The following is a 20,582-nucleotide window of genomic DNA, read 5'->3' as shown; positions in this document are numbered from 1 at the left end:
TTTTGAACATTTTTTCATGTGTCTGTTAGCCATTTGTATGTCTTCATCGGAAAAGTGTCTGTTCATATCTTCTGCCCATTTTTTGATTTGTTTATTTGTTTCTCGTGTATTGAGTTTGAGAAGTTCTTTGTAGATCTTGGATACCAGTCCTTTATCTGTAGTGTCATTTGCAAATATATTCTCCCATTCCGTGGGCTGCTTCTTAGTTTTTCTGTTTCCTTGGCTGTGCAGAAACTTTTAATCTTAATGAAGTCCCATAAATTCATTTTATCTTTTGTTTCTCTTGCCTTTGGGGATGTGTCATGAAAAAGGTTGCTTTGGCCGATGTCGTAGAGGTTGCTGCCTATGTTCTCCTCTAGAATTTTGATGGATTCCTGTCTCACATCGAGGTCTTTCATCCATTTGGAGTTTATTTTTGTGTATGGTGTGAGATAGTGGTCAAGTTTCATTCTTTTGCATGTAGCTGTCCAATTTTCCCAGCACCATTTATTGAAGAGACTGTCTTTTTCCCACCAGATGTTTTTTCCTGCTTTATCAAATATTAGTTGCCCAAAGAGCTGAGTGTCCATTTCTGGGTTCTCTATTCTGTTCCATTGGTCTATGTGTCTGTTTTTGTGCCAGTACCATGCTGTCTTTGTGATCACAGCTTTGTAGTACAGCTCGAAATCCGGCATTGTGATGCCCCCAGCTTTGTTTTTCCTTTTCAACAGTTCCTTGGAGATTCGGGGCCTTTTCTGTTTCCGTACAAATTTAAGGACTATTTGTTCCAGTTCTTTGAAAAATGTCCTCGGTATTTTGATCGGGATAGCATTGAAAGTCCCTCTTTACCCATTTTAAAATCAGATTTTTTTTTTCACTGTTGAGTTGTGTGAATTCTTTATATATATTTTGGATATTAACCACTTATCAGATACACGATTTGCAAATATTTTCTCCCATTCTGTAGGTTGCCTTTTCATTTTGTTTTAAAAAGATTTTATTTATTTTAAAAATATTTTATTTATTTATTTGACACACAGAGCGTGAGCACCAGTAGGGTGAGCAGCAGAGGGAGAGGGAGAAGCAGGCTCCCCACTGAGTAGGGAGCCTGACATGGGGCTCAATCCCAGGACCCCGAGATCATGACCTGAGCCAAAGGCAGCAGCCTAACCGACTGTGCCACCCAGCGCCCCTGCCTTTTCATTTTGTTGGTGGTTTACTTTGCTCTGCAGAAGCTTTTTACTTTGGTAAAGTCCCAGTTGTTTATTTTTGCTTTTGTTGCCTTTGCTTTTGGAGTCAGATCCAAAAAACCATTACCAAGACTGACGTCAAGGAGCTTACCGTAAGCCTGTGTTTTCTGCTAGGAGTTTCATGGTTTCCATTCTTATATTCAAGTCTTTATCCGTTTTGAGTTGACTCAAGAAATATTTTTAAATGAATGTTTGAGAAGCCAAGTGAAGCTTCTTTCCGGTTTTCTGGGGTTCCCCTGGCCTCTGCTCAGGTTACCATGACTGCTGCCCTGAGCCAGTGAGGCAGGGCGAGAAAGCCACATGACCTGAGTGGGTCTTGGTTCTCATAGCTGGCTCTCCCCCGAGATGAAGGGGTCACATTTGGGGGTGGATAAGAGTCCGCTGTCAGTCACCGCAAGATGTCTGTGCTTATTTGCCAGAGAATAACATCTTCCAGCTCTGTCTTGGAGCTTCCGACCTTCTTGCAGTCGGTTGGGTAAATATTTACCTAGAGGGTAAAATACTGCTGGTGAGCGAGCGTGCATTGCATGGGCCGTGTGCCAGGCACTGCGCTGGACTTGTTATCTGCATTGTCTTGTGAGTCTGTCCTCCCACTGTCAAGGGCAGTGGTTCAGTTATTATACCTATTTTAAAGAAAAGGAAGTGGGGGTATGAGAGTTTGGTCAGCTTGCCCAGCTCACCCAGATAGTAAGAGCGGGAGCCAGGAATGATCTCGGAGTCTGATTGGCCAGACTGAGCTGCTGTGCAGAGCTGTCGGGAGGTCATAGCCCCAGAGGGTGGCAGAGCTCCCTGGCCCTGCGAGGAGGGTGCTGGTCCTGGGGGCTGTGCTGGGTGAGCCCATGTGGATGGCAGGCATGCTGGAACCGTGGCATGCTCTCTGCCCTTCCCGTCTCCAGGCCTGAGGCTGGTGAAGGCAGATTGCATTAGCCTGACTGTGGTTTGGGAAAGTGCCAGCTCGGCTGAGGTTGCCCACTGTAAGAGCACCAAGCTGGCTTCTTGCGATTCCAGAGATTTCTTGGTTTCCCCACCACTGGGTGCCCACAGCAGGGATGCAGTTTTTCCTCTTTGGGGCAGTGAGGTGGCATTTCAGTTCCCCCTGACCCTGGAAAGCTCCCAGTTCCCAATCCCAGGGACTCAGCCCCTCAGGCTCCCTGAGGAGCTCAGCAGGCCAGGGGCAGGTGGTGACAGGTGTTCCCCTGCTGACAGGAGTCTCAGAACTGTGGCACGTTTCCACTTCTCAGAGCAGCCAAGGCTCCGTGCATTAGCCCCTCTTCCACGGGGTCACAGCCTATGTCCTAGTGCTCATTCATCCCTGTTGATCACTGGCGAGCCTGGGAACCAGGAGGGGCAGGTGTGCTGGGAACCTCAACAGCCATGTTGCTGCCTTGCTGCCTTTGTCAAAGGCCCCTGCTGTCACCCCTTCCCGGCGGGGTGCCTGTGGCTTCGGGGATACGGTCCTGCTGCCTTCCTCCCTCCCCCCATGGAGACAGGACCCTTGTCTGGGGCCGTCAGATCAGCAGCCCACTCTGACCAAACTCCTGGAAATTTCCTTTTCCTTCTTCGGGAGCCATTGGTCTCTCTGGAGGACCTTCTCCTCACCGTGGGTTGTCGCTGTTCATGAGTGACGTCCTTCTCAAAGGCCTCATGCTGCCGCTTCTCTCTCCTCTGCCTAGGATCATGCGGCCGGATGATGCCAATGTGGCTGGCAACGTCCACGGTGGAACCATCCTGAAGATGATCGAGGAGGCAGGGGCCATCATTAGCACCCGACACTGTAACAGCCAGAATGGGGTAAGCGTCTGCGGGCCATCACCCAGCCCGCTTGGGATCACTGGGAAGATTCCAGGGCCAGGAGGCCTGAGGTCCCTCTGTGTGTATCATCACACCACTCTTGGGTTGGGACAGGAGTTTACTTGCAGTGTTCCCCTCCTTCGTCCCCTTCTAGAATCCCTGGATGGGACCAGTTGCCGTGGTGCTTGGTTTGGGACTCATCAAGGAGGGATGGGGGACAGCTAGAGAGTAAGCTCGGAGATGGCCGAGAGCTGCCTTTAAGCTCCTCCCCCTCCATCCAGAAGAGTCTTGGTTTCTAGAATCCCCCCTCCCCAGCTTGGCTGCCCTGGGCCTGACCCTCCATTGCTCCATCTACGCCCCAGGGGCGGGGTGGGGCCTGGGCAAGCACTGGCACTCTTGCGGGGGAAGCCCAGCGAAGCCCTGCCAGAGTGCCTGGGATGAGGGCCAGGCTTTCTGCTTTTGCAACTTGGGCAGCTGGGGGGCATTTGGCCCATCCTCTCCTGCCCTGCCTCCAGCCCCGGGGGGACCTGACATTTCCTCTGGAGGCCACCCAACGCCTTTGCTGGGGACGGGGTCTGTCTTGCGCCACACTGCCACCTGGGGGCCAGCAGAGGTGCAGAACCACTGGCTTCTATGTCCCTGTGTGTGTGTGTCCCTGTGGGCCTGGGCCAGCCACCTGCTGTGATGAGAGGAGGAATGCATGCTGGCTGGAACAGGGAGAGAAGGAGAGAGAGCGCAGCACGTGTGTGTGTGTGTGTGTGTGTGTGTGTGTGTGTGTGTGAGAGAGAGAGAGAGAGAGAACAAAGCCAGGGTGAATGTTTCAATGGGTGGACATGGGCTTAGGGGACCTCAGCATGCTGTGAAGGAGGGGCTCACCTGCCCAGCTAGGGGTCTGGATTTGTTCAGGTGCCCTTGGAGTTCTGGGGCAAACCAGGCCATGTTCAGAGTGCGCCCTCTGGTGGCAGCACAGAGGATGGGCCTGAGATATGGGGCGGGGGCTAGGGTGAGGGCCCAGCCCCTGGTGGCCCACTGAGACAGTGAGGGTCCCGGGCAGGCCTGGCGGGACAGGCTGGACCCTGGGAAGGAGAACCTTAGGATGGGGGAGAAGGGGGGGGGCTTGGGTGGTGAGAACCCACGTAACTGCTGCTGGTTAGTGAGTTTTTGCAAAGCTCTGAAGCGCTTCTGTTTATATAATCCTCCCCACACCTGTTATTATCCCTGTTACCCCCATTGCACGGGGGAGGAAGTGGAGGCACAGAGAGGCTGCATGCTTGCCCGAGGCTGCGGGGGGAAGCAGAGGGTGGGTCTGGGCCATGAATCCAGGCCTCGAACCTGTGCTTTGAGGCCCTGCTCCTCATTCCTTCCCTAGAGGGAGCCTGGGATGCAGGAGGGATCGTTTTGACATGTTGGCTTGGAGATGTCTCTGGACTGGTGTTCCCAGGGTAGAGGTGTAGAAGTTCCAGGCTCAGGAGGGAGTGTGAGCTCCAGGCAGCTCTAGCTGGTTAGATGCTGGCATGGGGGCCAATGCTGGCCTCTGAGGGGCTTCACTGGGGCTCTGGGTCAGGGAGGGGGCACCCTCACCCTACTCCCCTGGAGGTCTCATCCAGTCTATGCCTTTAGTACTGTCATGTAGCCCTGGGGTTCTGTTTCCAGCTGGAACCTCTTGGTTGGCTCCATCTGAATACTTAATTGTCCCCTTGACCTTGATGTGCCCAAAAAGACTCCCTGGACCTGTACCCAGACTGCTCCTCCCAGTCTCCCTCTGCTCTGTACATGACCTCTGTGGCATCTGGTTACCCACACTCAAAATCTGGGGCCTTCAGTGACCCCATTCTTTCTCTTCCGTTGTGGACACTGGCAGCCGATCCTGTTGGCTCCACCTGCTGGGTAGTTCTGGATCTGTGCACCATCCACCTCCCTAATCTCATTTCCCACGACTTCCTCTTAACACTCCCTTGGCCCACACTGGCTCTCTTGCTGCTGTGTGACTGGCCGGTGTTCCTACCCCAGGGCCTTTGCACTGCCTCTTCTCTCTGCCTGAGCTGCTCTTCCCCCCAGATATCTGCAGGACCCCCCTCACCTCCTTCCAGTCTGTGTAAATGACCTCCACTGAGGCCTTTCCTGATGACCAGCTCCCTTCTTGCTCCCAGCTGTTCTCAATAGCACTGTCGCTCCTAGAACATTGTGGGTTTTGCTCATTTATCTTTGGTCTGCTTATCCCTCCCTCTGACCCCTGCTAGAGTGTAAGCCCCGTGAAGGGAGGGACTTTCGTCTTTCGGGTCCCTGCTGGATGCTCAGCGTCTGGGTGGAGGCCTGGAACACAATGGCCTCCCATTGGCCATCTGCTCCTTGCCAGAAGGGTGTGTGTGGAATCGTCATCCCGTGGAGTGCTTACAGTGCACCAGTGACCACACTGTGTGCTTGACCTTTTCTTTATGGAATCTTCCCGAACGTGGTCTTAGCCCCACATTGTAGGTGAGGCGAGGAGGCCTAGAGAAGTTACACGGCTTCCCGAGGGTCCCCTCTTCTGCGTGCCCTCTGCTGAGGGCGGCCTGAGTGGGTGTAGGACAGGTGCGGTCCAAACAATCATAGTAGTGGGAGCGAACCTCTCTGACCCGCTCGCTCCCACGTTTGATCCCCCCGTGTCTGTGACGGGGCGGCTCACCCCTGTCTCCACAGATCATCCCCTCGAACCCTGGCAGCAGCCTGCTGGCCCCACTTCTTTCTATATTTTATGATGTCAAGAGCTAGTGAGAGGCAGAGCTGGGAGTTGAGCTCGGGGCCCAGTGCTGTTCTGACTGCTTCTGAAGCTGCTGTCGTGGCTCCAAGCCCGTGGCCGCTCAGGAGCCCGGCCCCCGAGGTATCTGGGCCCCCGAGCCATCTGGGCCCCCGAGCCCAGCGAGCGCTGTGATCCTGGTCATCTCTGGGACTGTGGTGAGGGCATTTCCTGGGATAGACTAATCAGAGGGCTTCTGGCTGCCTCCCGGGGTGGGGCTGCCCCTCCTGCTTTAAGCCCCAGCAGCAGGGAGCTCCAGGGCTGTGTCTGAGCACAGGCAGCCAGACGGGTGGTGTTCAGCTTGGAGATCCTCCTACCACATACAGATGTTCCTTGGCTCGTGGTTTGAATTTTTGGGTCTCACCTGTTCTTCACGGAATCCCAAAGGCGGGCCCAGTGCCCTGCTAGGCCCTTGGACAGCACCTCATGGTCAGGTTGCCTCTGCCCTGGGTCCAGCTCGTGCTGCCCACGCCCCAGCCCGGAGGAGAGCCCCCAGGCAGCCCACCTGTCTCTTAGGCTGCCCTGTCTGCGAAGGACTCGGAGTGGCTGCCCTATAAACATTCATTCTCTCCTTTGGAACCAAGCTTAAGATTCCTAGCAAGCGGCTTCCAACCCAGAAGAGCCAGTGTGAGGCTTCTGCCGGCATCCCAGGCCAGGCCTGGGACTGCGTGGAGAGCAGGTCTGTCTCCCCCTGGGTCAGTGCCCATGTTCCGGGTCATGGAAGGGAACAGAAATGCCACCTGCTAAAAAGCTCACACGACTCTGAAGTGCGGGGATAAAAAATGAGCCAGTCTGCTTGTCTCCTCTGCCCCTCCTGCAGAGTCCTGGCCCCACGCCTTCCCTGGCCCTACAGGCTGTTCTGACCCCTTCGCTTGCACCCTGCTGTGCACCCCCCCCCCCACAGCCTCCACTGTGTGCACTCCAGCCTGCTCTCCCCTCCTCTGGGGTGCACACCTCCATACCTGCCTCCTCCCAATCAACACCTTTTCGTTCATAGCTCAGCTCAGATGTGCCCTCTGTGGGGAGGCTGCCCCCACCCCCAGCACTTCCCACACCGCCCTCTTCAGAGCACCTGCCACCATGTGGCTTTGTCCCGTTTGCTTACTTACCATCTGCTCTGACTCACTCCCCCGAATGCCGCACCAGGTGCAGGGCCTGGCTCCACGCATGCCGGTAGCTCCCTCCGGCAGCGGTCTCGGGTCCCCTGGTGTACCCGCAGTCAGCCACGGTCCAGAAGCAGATGACCCTCCCTCTGACGGAGCGTCAGAGGGTCAGTAGTCGCCTAACGCTGTCACCTGCCCACATCATTCACCTCCTTCATCTCGGCTCGCGGGCATTTTATCTTCTCTCCTCCTCCCAGGAAGAAGTGCGCTAAGATGGAGCTCGTCCATCCAAGACGAAGCTGCATTCCCATTAAAAATTATTCCTATATATATGCATGTATGCTGCCCGTGTGTGAGTGTAGCCATACCAAAATTTAACCACTCTCCAGTAAAGACACCTGGTTTCATTCCGTTTTGGGTCTTGCTAGCAGCGCATGGATAATTCCACCACGTGGGCCAGAGGCGGGGCCTCAGTTCCTGCCGGGCTCCACTCTGTGCATGCCTTTCCAGCTTTCTGCCAGTGGGTGGTGCTGTAGCCACAGAAGTCTGCTTAGGGGCCGCTGTGTTTCAGTGTCAGTGTGACTTACAGGGCGAGTGGGGGTGAAGCTGGTTCAGATCAGAATAGCTACAGCTTAGCCCTGGAACCTTTCCCAGCCACTCTGGTCCCCTGCCTTGCTGAGACCTGACTCTGGCATGTCTATAGGGACAAAAACTGGAGGGACGCCCAACCCCGCGTTCCTGAGACTCGCCTGGGAGGGGTGAAGGTGCGGGTTCCCTGAGTGTCCCTCCAGAGGCAGGTCCCGCTGGCTTGAACGGGCCAGGGAATTTGCATGTCCGTGAGGCGGCAGGTGGGCTCGTGCACCGATGCCACAGGTGGTACCACCGGGGCTCAAAGTGACTGTTACTACAAGCTCGATTGCCAACCCTTGGACGAGGGGTACTGTGAGGATTACCTGGGAAAGCGAATACGAGAGCGGGCAGGGCCGGATGGCAGGCTCTCTAAGGTGAGGCCCGGTCTCCCACTCCCTGCTCCCCATCCAGCCTGGCGGTAGCCGAAGAGCCTCGCACACCTGTGCCCAGCCTCCTAGAAAGGAGGGTTGGTTCCCGGGAGAAAGCAGTAGACGTGCCAAGTGCTCTGCTTGGCAGGGAGGTCCCACTGTTGCGACTCCAGTGTCCCTTGTGTCATTCGGTTCACCCAGACGGCAAGGAAGCAGTTCTCCGTGCCAGAGCCGGGAGGGGCCGAGGCACTGCTGTCCTGTTGAGAAGTGCTTTGGGAACATGCACCGAAGTGTCCCTTCAATCTGGGAAGCACCCCCAATACTGAAAGTGATTTAAGTAAGAGGACATCCATCACAGGATTGTTTATAGTAAGAAGCAGATGGACCCCACTGGAGCCAAATCTCTGATAACGGAATATTCCATTCTATTTGGCCATTAAACATACTTTTGCAGTGGAGTGTTGTGACGTCAGTCGTGGAAAGGGCCATGTGGAAGAATGAGGAAGTCTGTCACGTTCAGTAGAGAACGAGCCCCAGCGTACCGTGTCGTGTGCCCTCCAGATGGCACTCCAGGCGTCGATCGGTTTCCACGGGGGTCCTGCGGGGCTGGGGACAAGTGACAGGCTGCACACCTGGTACCCTATACCCTATACCCTTTCCTTCCTCTGAATTTCGAGTCCTGCAAATGGGTTCCTATCTGAAGGATAAATAACATTTAAATAAAGGAATATTGGTTGCAGAGCACCGTTTGTACTGAGGCAGGTTATTTTTCCTTGTTTTGAGTAAAAAAAAAAGCAAGTTGTGGACACGTATGTTTATGTTTGCATGACTGTATGAGACAGAGTAACTGCACACGAACTGGGGAGATCCCATTCCTGGGGAGAAGAGCCTGGGAAGGGAGATCCCGAAATAGAAAGCTGGGGTGTCTTTGGATGGGAGGAGTGATTTTCCCTCCTCTGTCTACTTCTCTGTGTATTTCCCAAATTTTCCATAATGAGTATGTCTTTTTTTTTACCTTTCGTTATGGAAGCAATGCATGTCTTTTGTGGAAAAATTAGAAGAAAGAAGCCACTCCTAAACTTCACCGTGCAGAGAATCCTGCTGGCGCTTCTCTGGGGTGTCCCCTCGAGGCCTTTCTGTGTCTCCGGTGGTTTTGCAGTTAGGAATGTGTGATGTCAATAAATGGTGTTACTTTCACAGTGGGAAATAGAAAGGCCGTTTTCGAGGGGCATGTCCAGGGTTGGGGCTCACCTGTCTCTGGTCTCTGCAGGAGCGCTGCGTGGCCGCCCTGGCCCGTGTCGAGCGCACCGACTTCCTGTCGCCCATGTGCATCGGCGAGGTGGCACACGTCAGCGCGGAGATCACCTACACCTCCAAGCATTCTGTAGAGGTCCAGGTCAATGTGATGTCCGAAAACATCCTCACAGGTAACTTCTGCACACGTCTCTCCAAGCCAGCTCCGTTGGGACCAGCGCCAACAGCAGCCGTAGCTCACGCTGATGGGGGGCTGGCCCTGACGCTGTCCGTGACTGACGTCCTTCCATTCCCAGCTCCACCCGTGACGGAGATACTTCTGCCATCCTTGTTCTGTAGATGGGGACGGGTTAAGCAATGAGTCCAACAGCAGGATTTGAGTCTGAGCGGGGTTCAGGCTCTGGACCCAGTGTGCAGCCACTGCCCCTCCTGCCTTCCCAGGGTGGAGGCCTGGTGACCGGCTCCTCGGGCAGAGGGCTGGCAGTGGGCTGGGAGGGCACAGCTGCCCTCCGGCCCCCTGCTCTCCCCCACCACCCGCCTTGCTGTTCCATGTAGGTGGGGGCCACTGGCAGGGTTGGGGGGGCGGGGAGGGCGTGGGTTGCTGCCCTGCACCCCTGGCCCCGCATTCCAGGCTTAGGCTGAAGCACTGGGTGAACCTTTGACTCTGGTTTGATCTGAATATTCTCTTTCTCAGAGTGGTAACCATGGAAACCCCTTCTCATCCTCCCATTGGGCTCTGCAGGGGAGTGTGCCTCTGCTTTGCACTCGCTGCTGCTTTTTATAACCAGGCTGCTGACAAGGAAGGCAGGCCCCTCTGTCCCTTTGCTGCCCACCTCCCTGCCCCAGGCCACCCCATTGTCCCACCTCGTTTCATGCTTGCCGGGGTCCTTGGGTCCTATGCCTGATGCCTCTGGCCCCTTCCTTGGGGGCTGCTGCCTGCAGGGTGCTGTGCTCAGAGATCTTTCAGGGGCTCAGCCTTCTCCCCTTCCCAGGCCTGGAGCACAGTTATCTATCTGGACCTTCCCGGTGTCCTCAGCATGCCCGGCCGTGGCGCAGTAAACGATTTCGCCAAGCGAGGGCCTGTGCTCAGGGAACACTCGGCGTCCCTGTGGCCTGTGTTTGTGGCCAGGCCCTATTGCCGCCTGTGGCTCTGGCATCGAAGGGACCATGGATGCCGCACACTGTGGCACAGGAACAGGTACCCGGGCACGATCTTCTCACGATGCAGCCTTGGGGTCCGTGTCATCGTTCCTGTGCTCTGTCTCCTTGTGGCCCAGGCCTCCTCTCCTGGGCGGTAGTCACTGCCGCTGCTGCTGCTCGCCCGTCTTCAAGCTTCCTTGCGGTGGCAGTCCCATCAGTGTTGCTTTTTCATGGTGATTTTCAGCAGCTTGGAGCCAGGGACTTCCAGTGGGGGAGGGGCCCGCCTACCAGATTTCTGGCCCCAGAGGAACCCCTGAGAAACAGAGTAGTGTTTCCCTGTTGGCGAATGGAGAAGAGGCCAGGAGACAGAGGCGTTCTTGACTTGCAAAGTGGAGCTCACCCCAGCGGCGTTGGCCCCCCAGCATAGTGACTCTCACGGGGACAATTCTGGTTGTCACCATTGAGGCAGAGGTGCTGCATCCAGTGGGGGGAGGGCAGGGATACAGCCGCACAGCCTCCCCACTACGAAGGGTGACCCAGCCCCACATGTCCTGCACCGAGGCTGGGAAGCCCTGCCCTCGACCATGAACTCTGGGAGGAAAGAGTCATGTCTTTCTCTTCCTGGCAGCTTCTCTTGGCTCATAACAGACTTAGAGCTGGTAACTACAGGTGAATGAATGATGGAGTGAATGAATGACCACATGAACAGAGGTGGTCAGGAAGATCTGTGTTTCTGTGCAGAGATGGGAAGCTGACAGATGGTTTTGTCTAGAACCACATGCTCTGCCTGACTTCTGAGGGATCGTTCCCACTGTGGGGCAGGAGGCTCTCGCCTGGGGCCGTGGCGGCGAGATGCCAGCCCTCTACCCCGCCAGTAAGCCTGCAGCCCCGCCCCCCAGCAGCCTGGGCCTCGGCCTCGGCTTCGCTCCTTCCCTGCAGGAAGGGCACACAGAGCTGACGTGCCCTGCAGAGGAGAGAGCCCGCGGAGAGGAGCGGTGCTTGGGCGTCCACCCTCACGGCCGGGGGTGGGGCAGGCTGTGCGACCCCGCTGTGCTCTGCTTCTCGAGACGCCGCCGCCTGACCCTCAGGCCTCCCCTGTTGCACGAAGGGGACTTTTCTCTGTGTGTTGGTCCTCTTGCCCCGGAACCTGCTGCTGAAGGGCCAGATGCCCCCCTTCTCATTGCACCACCACAGGTCTGGCTCTCGCTCCTGCATTTCTTCCTGTAAGTGCCACGTCTGCGCGTCTGCATCTCCGTCACCCTCCCTCTGTCTTTCCAAGTTCGGATCCATGCAGACATCTCTTATTCTGGGAGCGTGTGTCTCGAGGCCTCCCTCTCTGTGCTGACGTGTGTCTTTCTGCCCACATGTCTAGGATGTGAGGGCAGGGCTGGGTGGCTGCCTTGTCCCCTGCAGTTCCCCCACTGCCTACAGCAGTGTCTGGCCCCGGGGACTCAGGGTGACTCTGACCAGGGGTGGGGAGGGAACTGAGAGCCCAGGAGGCAGGGGTCCCCTGTCTTGGGTGCCCCCGCCTCTGTGGTTGTGCAGCCTGTCAGGAGGCAGCCGACCGAGCACACGCCGAGGCAGACAAGCAGCAAACCTTTGCCTTCCAGACGGCTCATTCATCTCCGGCAACTGTCAAAATATTAAGCTGACTAGGACGTGATTGTTGCAAATTGCTCCAGAAAATAGCTGGGAGCTCTTAAGATTTTAAAATAGGTGTTTTTAATGCTGCAGTTGTCTTTTGATGGTTTTATTAAATGACGGAGAAAGTGCAATTAGCATGTTTTGCCTCATTTGTCCCGTGGTGTTCATTTGGGTCTAGAGGAGGGCCACTCCAGGTTTCCATGGAGACCAGCTTGTCAGGCTGGCGGAGTCAAACAGGAAATCTTTATTCCCAAAAGCAGATTGTCAGATTCACTCTCAGTCAAAGTGCAGTGAAAATATTTTCCATGCTATTTGCCTGTGGTTCCCAAGTGCAGAGAGCCTGTTGTCCTGATGGGGCCACACTGTTGGGGCCAGGCCCCGGCCATGCTGGCGTTAGAGCAGGCCTGGCTCCGTGGGCTTGCCGTTCTACGTGACCACAGGGCTTGGCTTGGGCCTTGGGGCTGTGTTCAGGGGAGGAAACCAAAGCCCCGGCTCCCTTTGGGAAGGCAGGTCAGAAAGCACTGATGAGAAAGGAGCTCCTTGAGGGGCTTTAGAGAGGATGCCTGGCTGCTCCCATCCTCCCCACTTGCTTTCTTTTATTTCCACAGTTTTGCTGTTCTCCTCTACACTGAGGACCTTCTGTGTTGAGGAAGATCCTTTTTAAGGCAACCTTGCAAATATTTCCCTGAAATTACTGGGACCCTGGAGGTGTAGGTCTATACACAAAACAGCACCAAATTGCTGTGTGACCCTAGGTAAACCCCTTGACCTCTCTGGGCTCTAGGCTCCTCCTATACAAGTGAGAGGGGTGCGGTGGACTACGTGATCTCTGGGCTTTTCTGGCCCATGGTTCTTAGCCCAGACAGGCCTCTCTCGTAACCCCAAGGAAAGTTCTTTTTTTTTTTTTTAAAGATTTTATTTATTTATTTGACAGAGAGACAGCCAGCGAGAGAGGGAACACAGCAGGGGGAGTGGGAGAGGAAGAAGCAGGCTCATAGCGGAGGAGCCTGATGTGGGGCTCGATCCCAGAACGCTGGGATCACGCCCTGAGCCGAAGGCAGACGCTTAATGACTGAGCCACCTAGGCGCCCCAAGGAAAGTTCTGTTTCCTGTCAGCCCACAGTGGGAGTCAGCAGCCCACTGCCCATCTCTCAGCACTCCACTCCGAAGTGTCTCGATTGGAGCTCTGAGTTGGTGGCAGCAAATTCAAGTGTCCAGTGTGAACCCTCCCACCTTGCAGGATGGGCCTTGCCCGGCTAGCCGTACAGCTGTGCTCGTTTGTGGCCTGGCCACAGCCACTCCCCAGGCTGCCCGTGTGGGCTCTGGCTCTGTGTCTCCCCAAGCCTCACGTCTGTGGGCCACTGTCCTTCTGGCCCCTCTCTGGCAGGAGCTCGTAGCTGTGTTTAGCAGGTGGACATTCCCTTGCTGAGCCCTGTGGTGTGAAGCTCCCCAGCAGAGTGTGTTCGATGGGAAGTTCAGGGTCTGCTGGATCTGTTTGCAGAAACTCGAGCTCAGCTGGGGCTGAATGCCCTGGCTTTGTCCCCTCTTCTCTGGGAGGTGGCTGGTGAGGGCCCCACCCGAGGCTCCTCAGGCTTCTGTCAAACCCCTGCAAAGAGGAGGTGCCTGGAGTCCAAGCCCTGTTAGCAAATGCTGGAAAGCCAGGACCCCCAGGCTTAAAGTGTATGATCTGAAGTCTTTCCAGCAACCTCCAGAGGGGCAGCATTGTGGTGGAGGTGGGGGGGCTCCCCATGCTCTGTGTCCACACTCCCACCTTGTGTTTCAGCCCCACTTGCCCTGTGCCCTGTGCTCTCCCTACGCCATCACTCACGTGGTTTTTTTTCTCTGAAGGTACTAAAAAGCTGACCAATAAGGCCACCCTGTGGTATGTGCCCCTGTCCCTGAAGAACGTGGACAAGGTCCTGGAGGTGCCTCCAGTCGTGGTAAGGAGACCCCTTCTTCTCTCGGGCGGCAGATGGCAGAGGCTGCACGGGCGTCGCAGGACAGCAGCAGCGGGGACTGGGGGCCGGGTCTGCCGGCTGGACACGTCAGTGGAGTGGGGTGTCCCTGTCTGGGATCTTCGTGCAGGTTTCATTCATGTGGGGAATGTCCTGGTGGATACCCCTCCTGGAGGACCCTTCCTCATGTCCCTGACCAGAGGGAAGGCGGGGGGTCGGGACGGTGTTGGGTGACAGGTCCTTCTGCGAGAGCCAGAACCTCCAGGCTGTGTGGCCCAGGCCAGCCGCTCCCCATCTTGGCTAAGACATCTCTGTTTCCGCCTCTTCTCCCGCTGCCCTTGGTTCTCTCTGGGGTGTTGCTGCAGACAGAAGCTCTTTGTGTGAAGGGAGCCCATTGTATTCATTCCGGGCCCCCTGCAGGCACGCTCAGGGTGAGCAGGCTTTTGGAGGGTGAATGTTGTGCCAATAGAAGGATTTAGTTCCTTCCCTAAAGTTACCCCTCACCTCCTCCTGGGGTACCCAAGTCCCTGCGTGTTTCCAGGACACGCATGACAGCTCTTCTGTGGCCTGCCGCTCTGTTCTCACACCCAAGCTGTTCTAGAGGGAAACATGCCCTGGCTCTGGCAGTGTCTGCCCTGGCAGCGAGCATTTTCCTCCACTCGTATAGAGAACAGATTTTTTAAAATAATGAAGCCGGGACCTGCACCCGTAGGAACTGGTGGTGCCAGCTCACAGAGGAGCTCGGTCCTGTCCTCCTCCCCACGGGGACACCCTGGTGCAGGCCCTTCCTGCTTGGGGGAGGCCCGCTCTGTCTCCCTGGCAGACCCCTGCACCCCCGCCTCTGCCCGTGCCAGCCCAGCGTCCGACTGCACACCCTGCCTGGGCCCCCGGGGCACTCGAGACCCAGGTGGCACATCTCCCCAGGTGGGGATGGCTGCCTGCTTGGCTCTAGCTGCCATGCAGTCTAGATGTTTAAGAAACTGTCTTGAGACAAGGGAGCCCTCTCCACGTTGAACAGGAAGGGCACTTAGACCTTGGTCTGGGTTGGATTGGTGGCTTGTCCTTTGGTCCCATGGGAGAAGGGAGGTAGTGCCACCACCGGCTGACAGCACTGGCGCCACCCGTCCCTGCACGAGTGAGGAGAGCGGGTGAAAGCTCACAGTCAGGGCACGGAGCCCAGTGCTCCTGGGGATCACCCCTTTGTGAGGGTCCTGGGACTGCTGGGACGGAGGCCCCAGGGGAGGACCCTTCCTGTGTCTTCCAGCCGCACCCCTCCCACCTCTGCCTCTGACTGCCCCTGTGGGGGTGAGTGCACCTCCTCCTTGGTCGTTGCCCTTGGGGTTCTGCTGCAGCAGGACCTCATCCAGACCCCGGCTCTGTCAGGTCACGTGCGCAGCTTCCGGCGGGCGGAAGTTTTGACAGACGCTGTTCCACCCAGAGCACCGCCCTTCAGTCCAGCCCGCCGGCCCCCTCCCCCCTCCCCTGTCTCTGCCCTCCCTGCAGCACTGACTGGGGCGGGGACCCAAGACCAAGAAGCAGGAGTGAGTCTGAGGCACAGTGATTTTTCTCTTTAGGAATTACGGTCGTGCCCGCCCCCGCTTTTATCTTTCCCACCAACCACTTGGTGCTCAGTCAGCCGCATCGCATGTAAATACGACATGATTATTGGACTGATTTCATTTTCAGATGCCACAGACTGTGGGAGTCTCTGGCTTCGGCACCAGATGATACATGTTCAGGGCTTGATCCTGAAGGAAGATTCTGGGGCTGAGCCCATGAGCCTTTGCTCCCTCTGGCTCCTTAGGGCCGGGGGGCTGAGAGCTTTGGGTCTTTGGCCAGCAGGGCAGGGGTGGGCGGCGCACCAGGGTCAGGGCAGCTCTTGGCCCCAGGGAGCACTCACCCCCACATCCCAGAGGGGCCCGGAGTTTTCCCATCCCTTTGTTTAGCCGGTTTGATAAGACATAAATACCAACTTTGCCCTTGTAGAGGCGGAAGCAGAGAGGGCTGCAGATGGGAGAAGGCACGCCGCTCCCAGCTGCAGCTGACGCTAATATTTACGGGAGCTTGTCCCCCCACACATGTGAGCCCCCCATAGAAGCCTTCGGTTGGTTTGAAGCAGAGGTCTACTGTTTTCCTTGTCCTGATCGATCCTGGAGAGCTTGGAGTCTCTCCAGCGTTTATGCTCATTGCTGGTAGCGTGGCCACAAGGCTTTCTCATGCCACCCCCCACATCCCGCCATCGACCTTTTACAGACCGCTGTCCTTTATTTGAGAATACACGCATCTCTCTGTCCAGGTGTGTGTGTTACACACGTCTCTCGTGTGTATATACGTACCACAGACACGTGTGTCCCACACATCTCACAGAACACACGCTTGCGTGTGTGCACAGGTGGACTGCACGTGTGCGTCTCCCTGGAAGAAGCCCGGCCGTCCACCCTGTGCAGCGCTGTTCAGTGTAAGAGGCTGTCCCTCAGCTCCACCCTCTTCTCCAGGAAACAGGGACCCCAGTATCCCTGCGGTGACCCTGGAGAGGCTGGGGGCTATCCGAGAGCGGGCACTTTGGTTGTTGGGTTTTATTTTTCCAGTGTCTGAATGTGCACTTGAGTTCCGAGTCCTGCTGGGCTGTTGGACTTGTGGGCTGAGCTGGCTTCTGCTTCTCCCCAGCCGGGCTTGATGAGCCCTTGGGGGTGAGGGTGGGGTGCCAGCCCATCATCAGGACTTCTGGTGATTCTGTCCCCAGATTCAGAGCCAGCAGGCCCAAGGTTGTGAGGAGGCTGCGTTTCCTCCGTCTCTGTGGCTCGTGTCCGGCCAGGGCCCCGCCAGCTGCATGTGACAGCCCAGGCCCAAGCAGTGTGCTCACATGGCCAGGGTTTATTATGCTCGGGAGGTTGGCTCTTTCTTAAAAAATCTCTTTAGAAGGCATTTCCTGAGGACACTTGAGTTCTGCCGTGAATTTTGCCGGATAGGCGCAGCACAGGCTCCGCGCGTACGGTTTTTACTTTGGACGGAGGGACGGGAGGCCGCAGTTTATTTATGGAGGAAAGGGTTAAATTATCCCCTGCCACTTAAACACGCAGGGTTTGTTTCTCTTGCACACACTCCTCAGCCCCTTTCTCAGCCTCCTTGGGAGACGGGTTCTCAAGCCTCAGATGATGGTAATGAAGCCGTGGAGTGGTGCTCAGACCCCGTGTGATTTGGAGCAGAGCCACGGCCCCTTTCTCAGCCTCCTTGGGAGACGGGTTCTCAAGCCTCAGATGACGGTAATGAAGCCGTGGAGTGGTGCTCAGACCCCGTGTGATTTGGAGCAGAGCCACGAGCAGGAAAATCAAGACGTTTAAAACTGGCTTTTCAAAGAAGATCTAAAATTGCCATCTGAAATGAATTTGCCTAAGTCAGAGAGGCTTCAGCTGGGGGCGGAGAGGGCTCAGGGGGCCTTGAGCTTGGTAGCTTCTCCACGGGCTCAGCCACAAATGCTGCTCGAGTGAAGGGAGGGGCAGGTGTTGGAGCTGACCGACGGGAGGCCAGCTGGGCCGCGGTCAGCACGGGGGACCCGGGCCGTGGCAGCAGGAAGAGAGGGCTGCCGGGGGAATGGCCCCCACGTCCTGACCTGGGGCTTTTCCGAGGGGTCCCGCAGGGAGGGCGTGTGTGCCCTATGCTGGGCTGGAGGACAGGGCCCTTGCTGTCACATCAGGGAAACCGAGTGTCTCCCGCTGTGCCTACAGGACCCCCGGTTTTTGTGCCAAGTTTATATTCATGTTTATTCTTAACTTCTTGTATCCGAACCTCTGCGATCCATTAGGAGAGCTTTGCTGGGACTGTCTTAGCTTTGGTGCACATTCCCGCAAGCGTGCAACCTGTCAGACAGGCTGGGAGGTCAGCAGAGTGAGGGTGTCCAGGGCATGCGGGAAACCTGCTCTCTCCTCGCCCTGTCGGGGCTCCCGTGATTCTGTAGTTCTGTGTCCAGGGATAAATCGTAGGAAGGATGGGGCACGTGTAAAACATGACGGAGATTGTTGATGTGATGTTTTAACAGTGAAGAACTGGGAGCAAGCCTGATCGCTCAGTCCTGGGTGCACCTCCTAAGTCCGGTTAGGTTGACAAGTTCGGCCACTGCAGGGGAAGGAGGAAATAGTGCTACTTGGAAACCTGGCACATGGCACAGGAGAACTTTTATATACACTTGGGCATGAGAACAATTTGAGGAAGATACAAAGCAAACATTTAAGTCACCTTATCTCTGGATACATGAAATTTTCACTTTCTCTGTGTTTTTATTGTTTCTATTAAATATATATTATCAGGACAATGATAAATGGCTCCCGTTACATAACTGGAGACCAGACAAGAAGAGCCTTGAGCCTGGGAAGCCGGGCCATGCCTGGCCGGGGAGGGTGAGGGGCGGAAGGCCGGGGTCACTGCTGCCAGCTTGACCCTCTGCACCTCCCCGCAGTACTCCCGGCAGGAGCAGGAGGAGGAGGGCCGGAAGCGGTACGAGGCCCAGAAGCTGGAGCGCATGGAGACCAAGTGGAGGAACGGGGACATCGTCCAGCCCGTCCTGAACCCAGGTAAAAGCTGGGGTGCAGGATGGGGGGCTCACCTCCCCCAGCAGGTGCCGAATGTGGCAGGCTCATGAACCTTCTCCTCTTGGGGCCGGTGCAGCCCCTCACCCTATGTGCTGTCCTGGGGGCCCTGGACCCTGTCCCTGCACCCTACAAACGTGTTCCCAGGAACACCATCAGCAGTGAGGGGATGGGACAACTCACGGGGTGCTGCAGGCCTGTGGACTGTTGAGGCAGAGGCCCCACTCCCCGGCACGGAGGAACGAGCCTATGCATAGAGCTGTGGTTGTGTCCTTCCCCCAAGGTGGCTCAGGAGCACATTTTTTATGGGATTTCTAGCTCATAAAAAACAGGCGAATGGCAGCAGCTTTTCCCATGCTGTTGCTCACCAGCCTGCCGCTCAGTTGTCTGCGGGTGTGCTGGCTTCCTCTCAGGCCGCATCCTCCTCGTCTTTCACTCCCTTGCCTGCAAGTCAGGTGGCTGGCGTTAGCAAAGTGTCCGTCCGGAACCCAAACAGAGAGGTCCAGAGCTGGTGTCCCTCCAGACAGGACTTTCCTCCCCACATCCATAACAGACAGCTCCCCTGCTGCTCAGAAGGTTCAGGGCAGGGGCTCTGGGGGGGTGTGTTCCCATCAGGACACGGTGAGCCCTTGGGACGTGGGTCTTCCCAGTAGCGTGTGTCTCCTCTGCACACACAACAACCACATTTCATCCGTGTGGACAGGACCCTCAGGAAGGTGCTGTGTATTCTGTGCGGGGCTCACAGGTGACACCTCTGGGTGCCCTGGACGCAGGTGTGTTTGAGTTCCTGATTTGGTCCTTGACAACTGAGGACCTGTCCCAAGTACTCCCTTTCCTCGCTGTTGTGCCCCGATGTGCCCTGGGCTCTCCCCTCTCCATGCTGTGCCCCGGCTCCCCTAACCAGGATGACGGTGAACTCCAGGGCATGGGCTGAGCCAAGTTTCTGCCCCCCCACACCTGCCCAGGCCACAGGCCACATTCAACATCAGGGCAGGTGTGCTGGCGACAACCCAGCAAGTGTGCACGTGAGGACGGGACCTCCTGGGTTTCAGCTGCTCTGCCCTGGGTTCCTCGGGCAGCACCTGTTCAGTTTGCACAGGATTCTGTAACTCTTTCAGTCCCTCATGCCCGACTCCCCCTTATCTTTCTCACGTGCCAGCCTCAACCTACCCACAGCAAAGGCCGGTGGCCTGTGCGTGGGGTGGTGTCTTCACTGTTCTTTTCACATCTGTTTTTCAGTGAACGTGAAAATGATAAATTAGTTGTTGGTGTTCATAAGAATGTTGCTGGAATAGGCGATCTGTTTATAACACAGTCACCCACAAGACGGGCCTAGGGTCACTCCTGGTGACTGAGGGCAGCAGTGACGCCAGACCCAGGCTCTGCTCTCGGGGGCAGGCAAGCATGCTGGTCAGGCAAAGACACGGAGAACTGGCAAGTGATGTGAGGGAGTAGAGATGTCTTAGGAAAGGTACAAACTCAGTGCTGAGGGTATTCTGGGACTGAGAAAACCTGGAGGGGGCTGAATGGCAGCCCCCCTCCGCAGAAGACATGTCCATCCCCAATTCTGGATCCTTCCATGCAGAAAGGGTGTTTGCTGATGTAATCAAGGATCTCGAGATGAGGTCATTCTGTTTTACCCAGGTGGGCCCCCAATGCAGTGACCAGTGTTCTCATTAGACGGGAGGGGAGGGACAGTGTCAGCCCAGCGGCAGCACGGGTGGGCCAGGAAGAAGTCTGGGCAGCATGTGGGGGCTGCTGGGGTGAGTGCTTGGGGTGGAAGCCGGGCCCAGGGCCGAGTTCAGTCCTGGATTCCTCCTTTAACTGTCCGGGAAACTGAATATAATGTTCACAGTTTCCAGCCTAAGTCCCTTCACGCTTGGGGTTATTTCCGGTTTGCTCTCCTGTTTGTGAATCGGATACTAATGTTTCTCAGAATCTATTATTCTCCAATGGTATTAATCAAAGGTGACGTTCTGGATCTCAAGATTTCTTTTTTTTAAAGATTTTATTTATTAGAGAGAGATGGGGGGGAATGCACGCATGAGCCGGGGGGAGAGGGAGAAGCAGACTCCCCACTGAGCAGGGAGCCCGACATGGGGCTCGACC

The 20,582-nt window shown here is 56.3% G+C and overlaps 1 protein-coding gene across 4 annotated transcripts in view; it reads left to right on the top strand.

Annotated features, from left to right (window-relative positions):
• Window positions 1–20,582, top strand: part of ACOT7 (acyl-CoA thioesterase 7) — a 110,768-nt gene that overhangs the window by 37,038 nt on the left and 53,148 nt on the right. For 3 of the 4 annotated variants that reach the window (XM_040645704.1, XM_008694780.2, XM_008694781.2), the window contains exons 2-5: window positions 2,903–3,020; window positions 9,168–9,324; window positions 13,784–13,875; window positions 18,344–18,458. In XM_040645704.1, the coding sequence (XP_040501638.1) occupies window positions 2,903–3,020; window positions 9,168–9,324; window positions 13,784–13,875; window positions 18,344–18,458 (482 nt within the window). Of the gene's footprint in view, window positions 1–1,612; window positions 1,705–2,902; window positions 3,021–9,167; window positions 9,325–13,783; window positions 13,876–18,343; window positions 18,459–20,582 lie in introns of those variants that run through there. The other variant, XM_040645706.1, reaches the window with a different exon arrangement.

Source organism: Ursus maritimus, unplaced genomic scaffold, assembly GCF_017311325.1.
Source record: "Ursus maritimus isolate PB19 unplaced genomic scaffold, ASM1731132v1 scaffold_32, whole genome shotgun sequence".
Lineage (NCBI taxonomy): Eukaryota > Metazoa > Chordata > Mammalia > Carnivora > Ursidae > Ursus > Ursus maritimus.
Note: the sequence above shows the minus strand (reverse complement) of the source record. Positions and strands in the feature narration are given on the sequence as shown.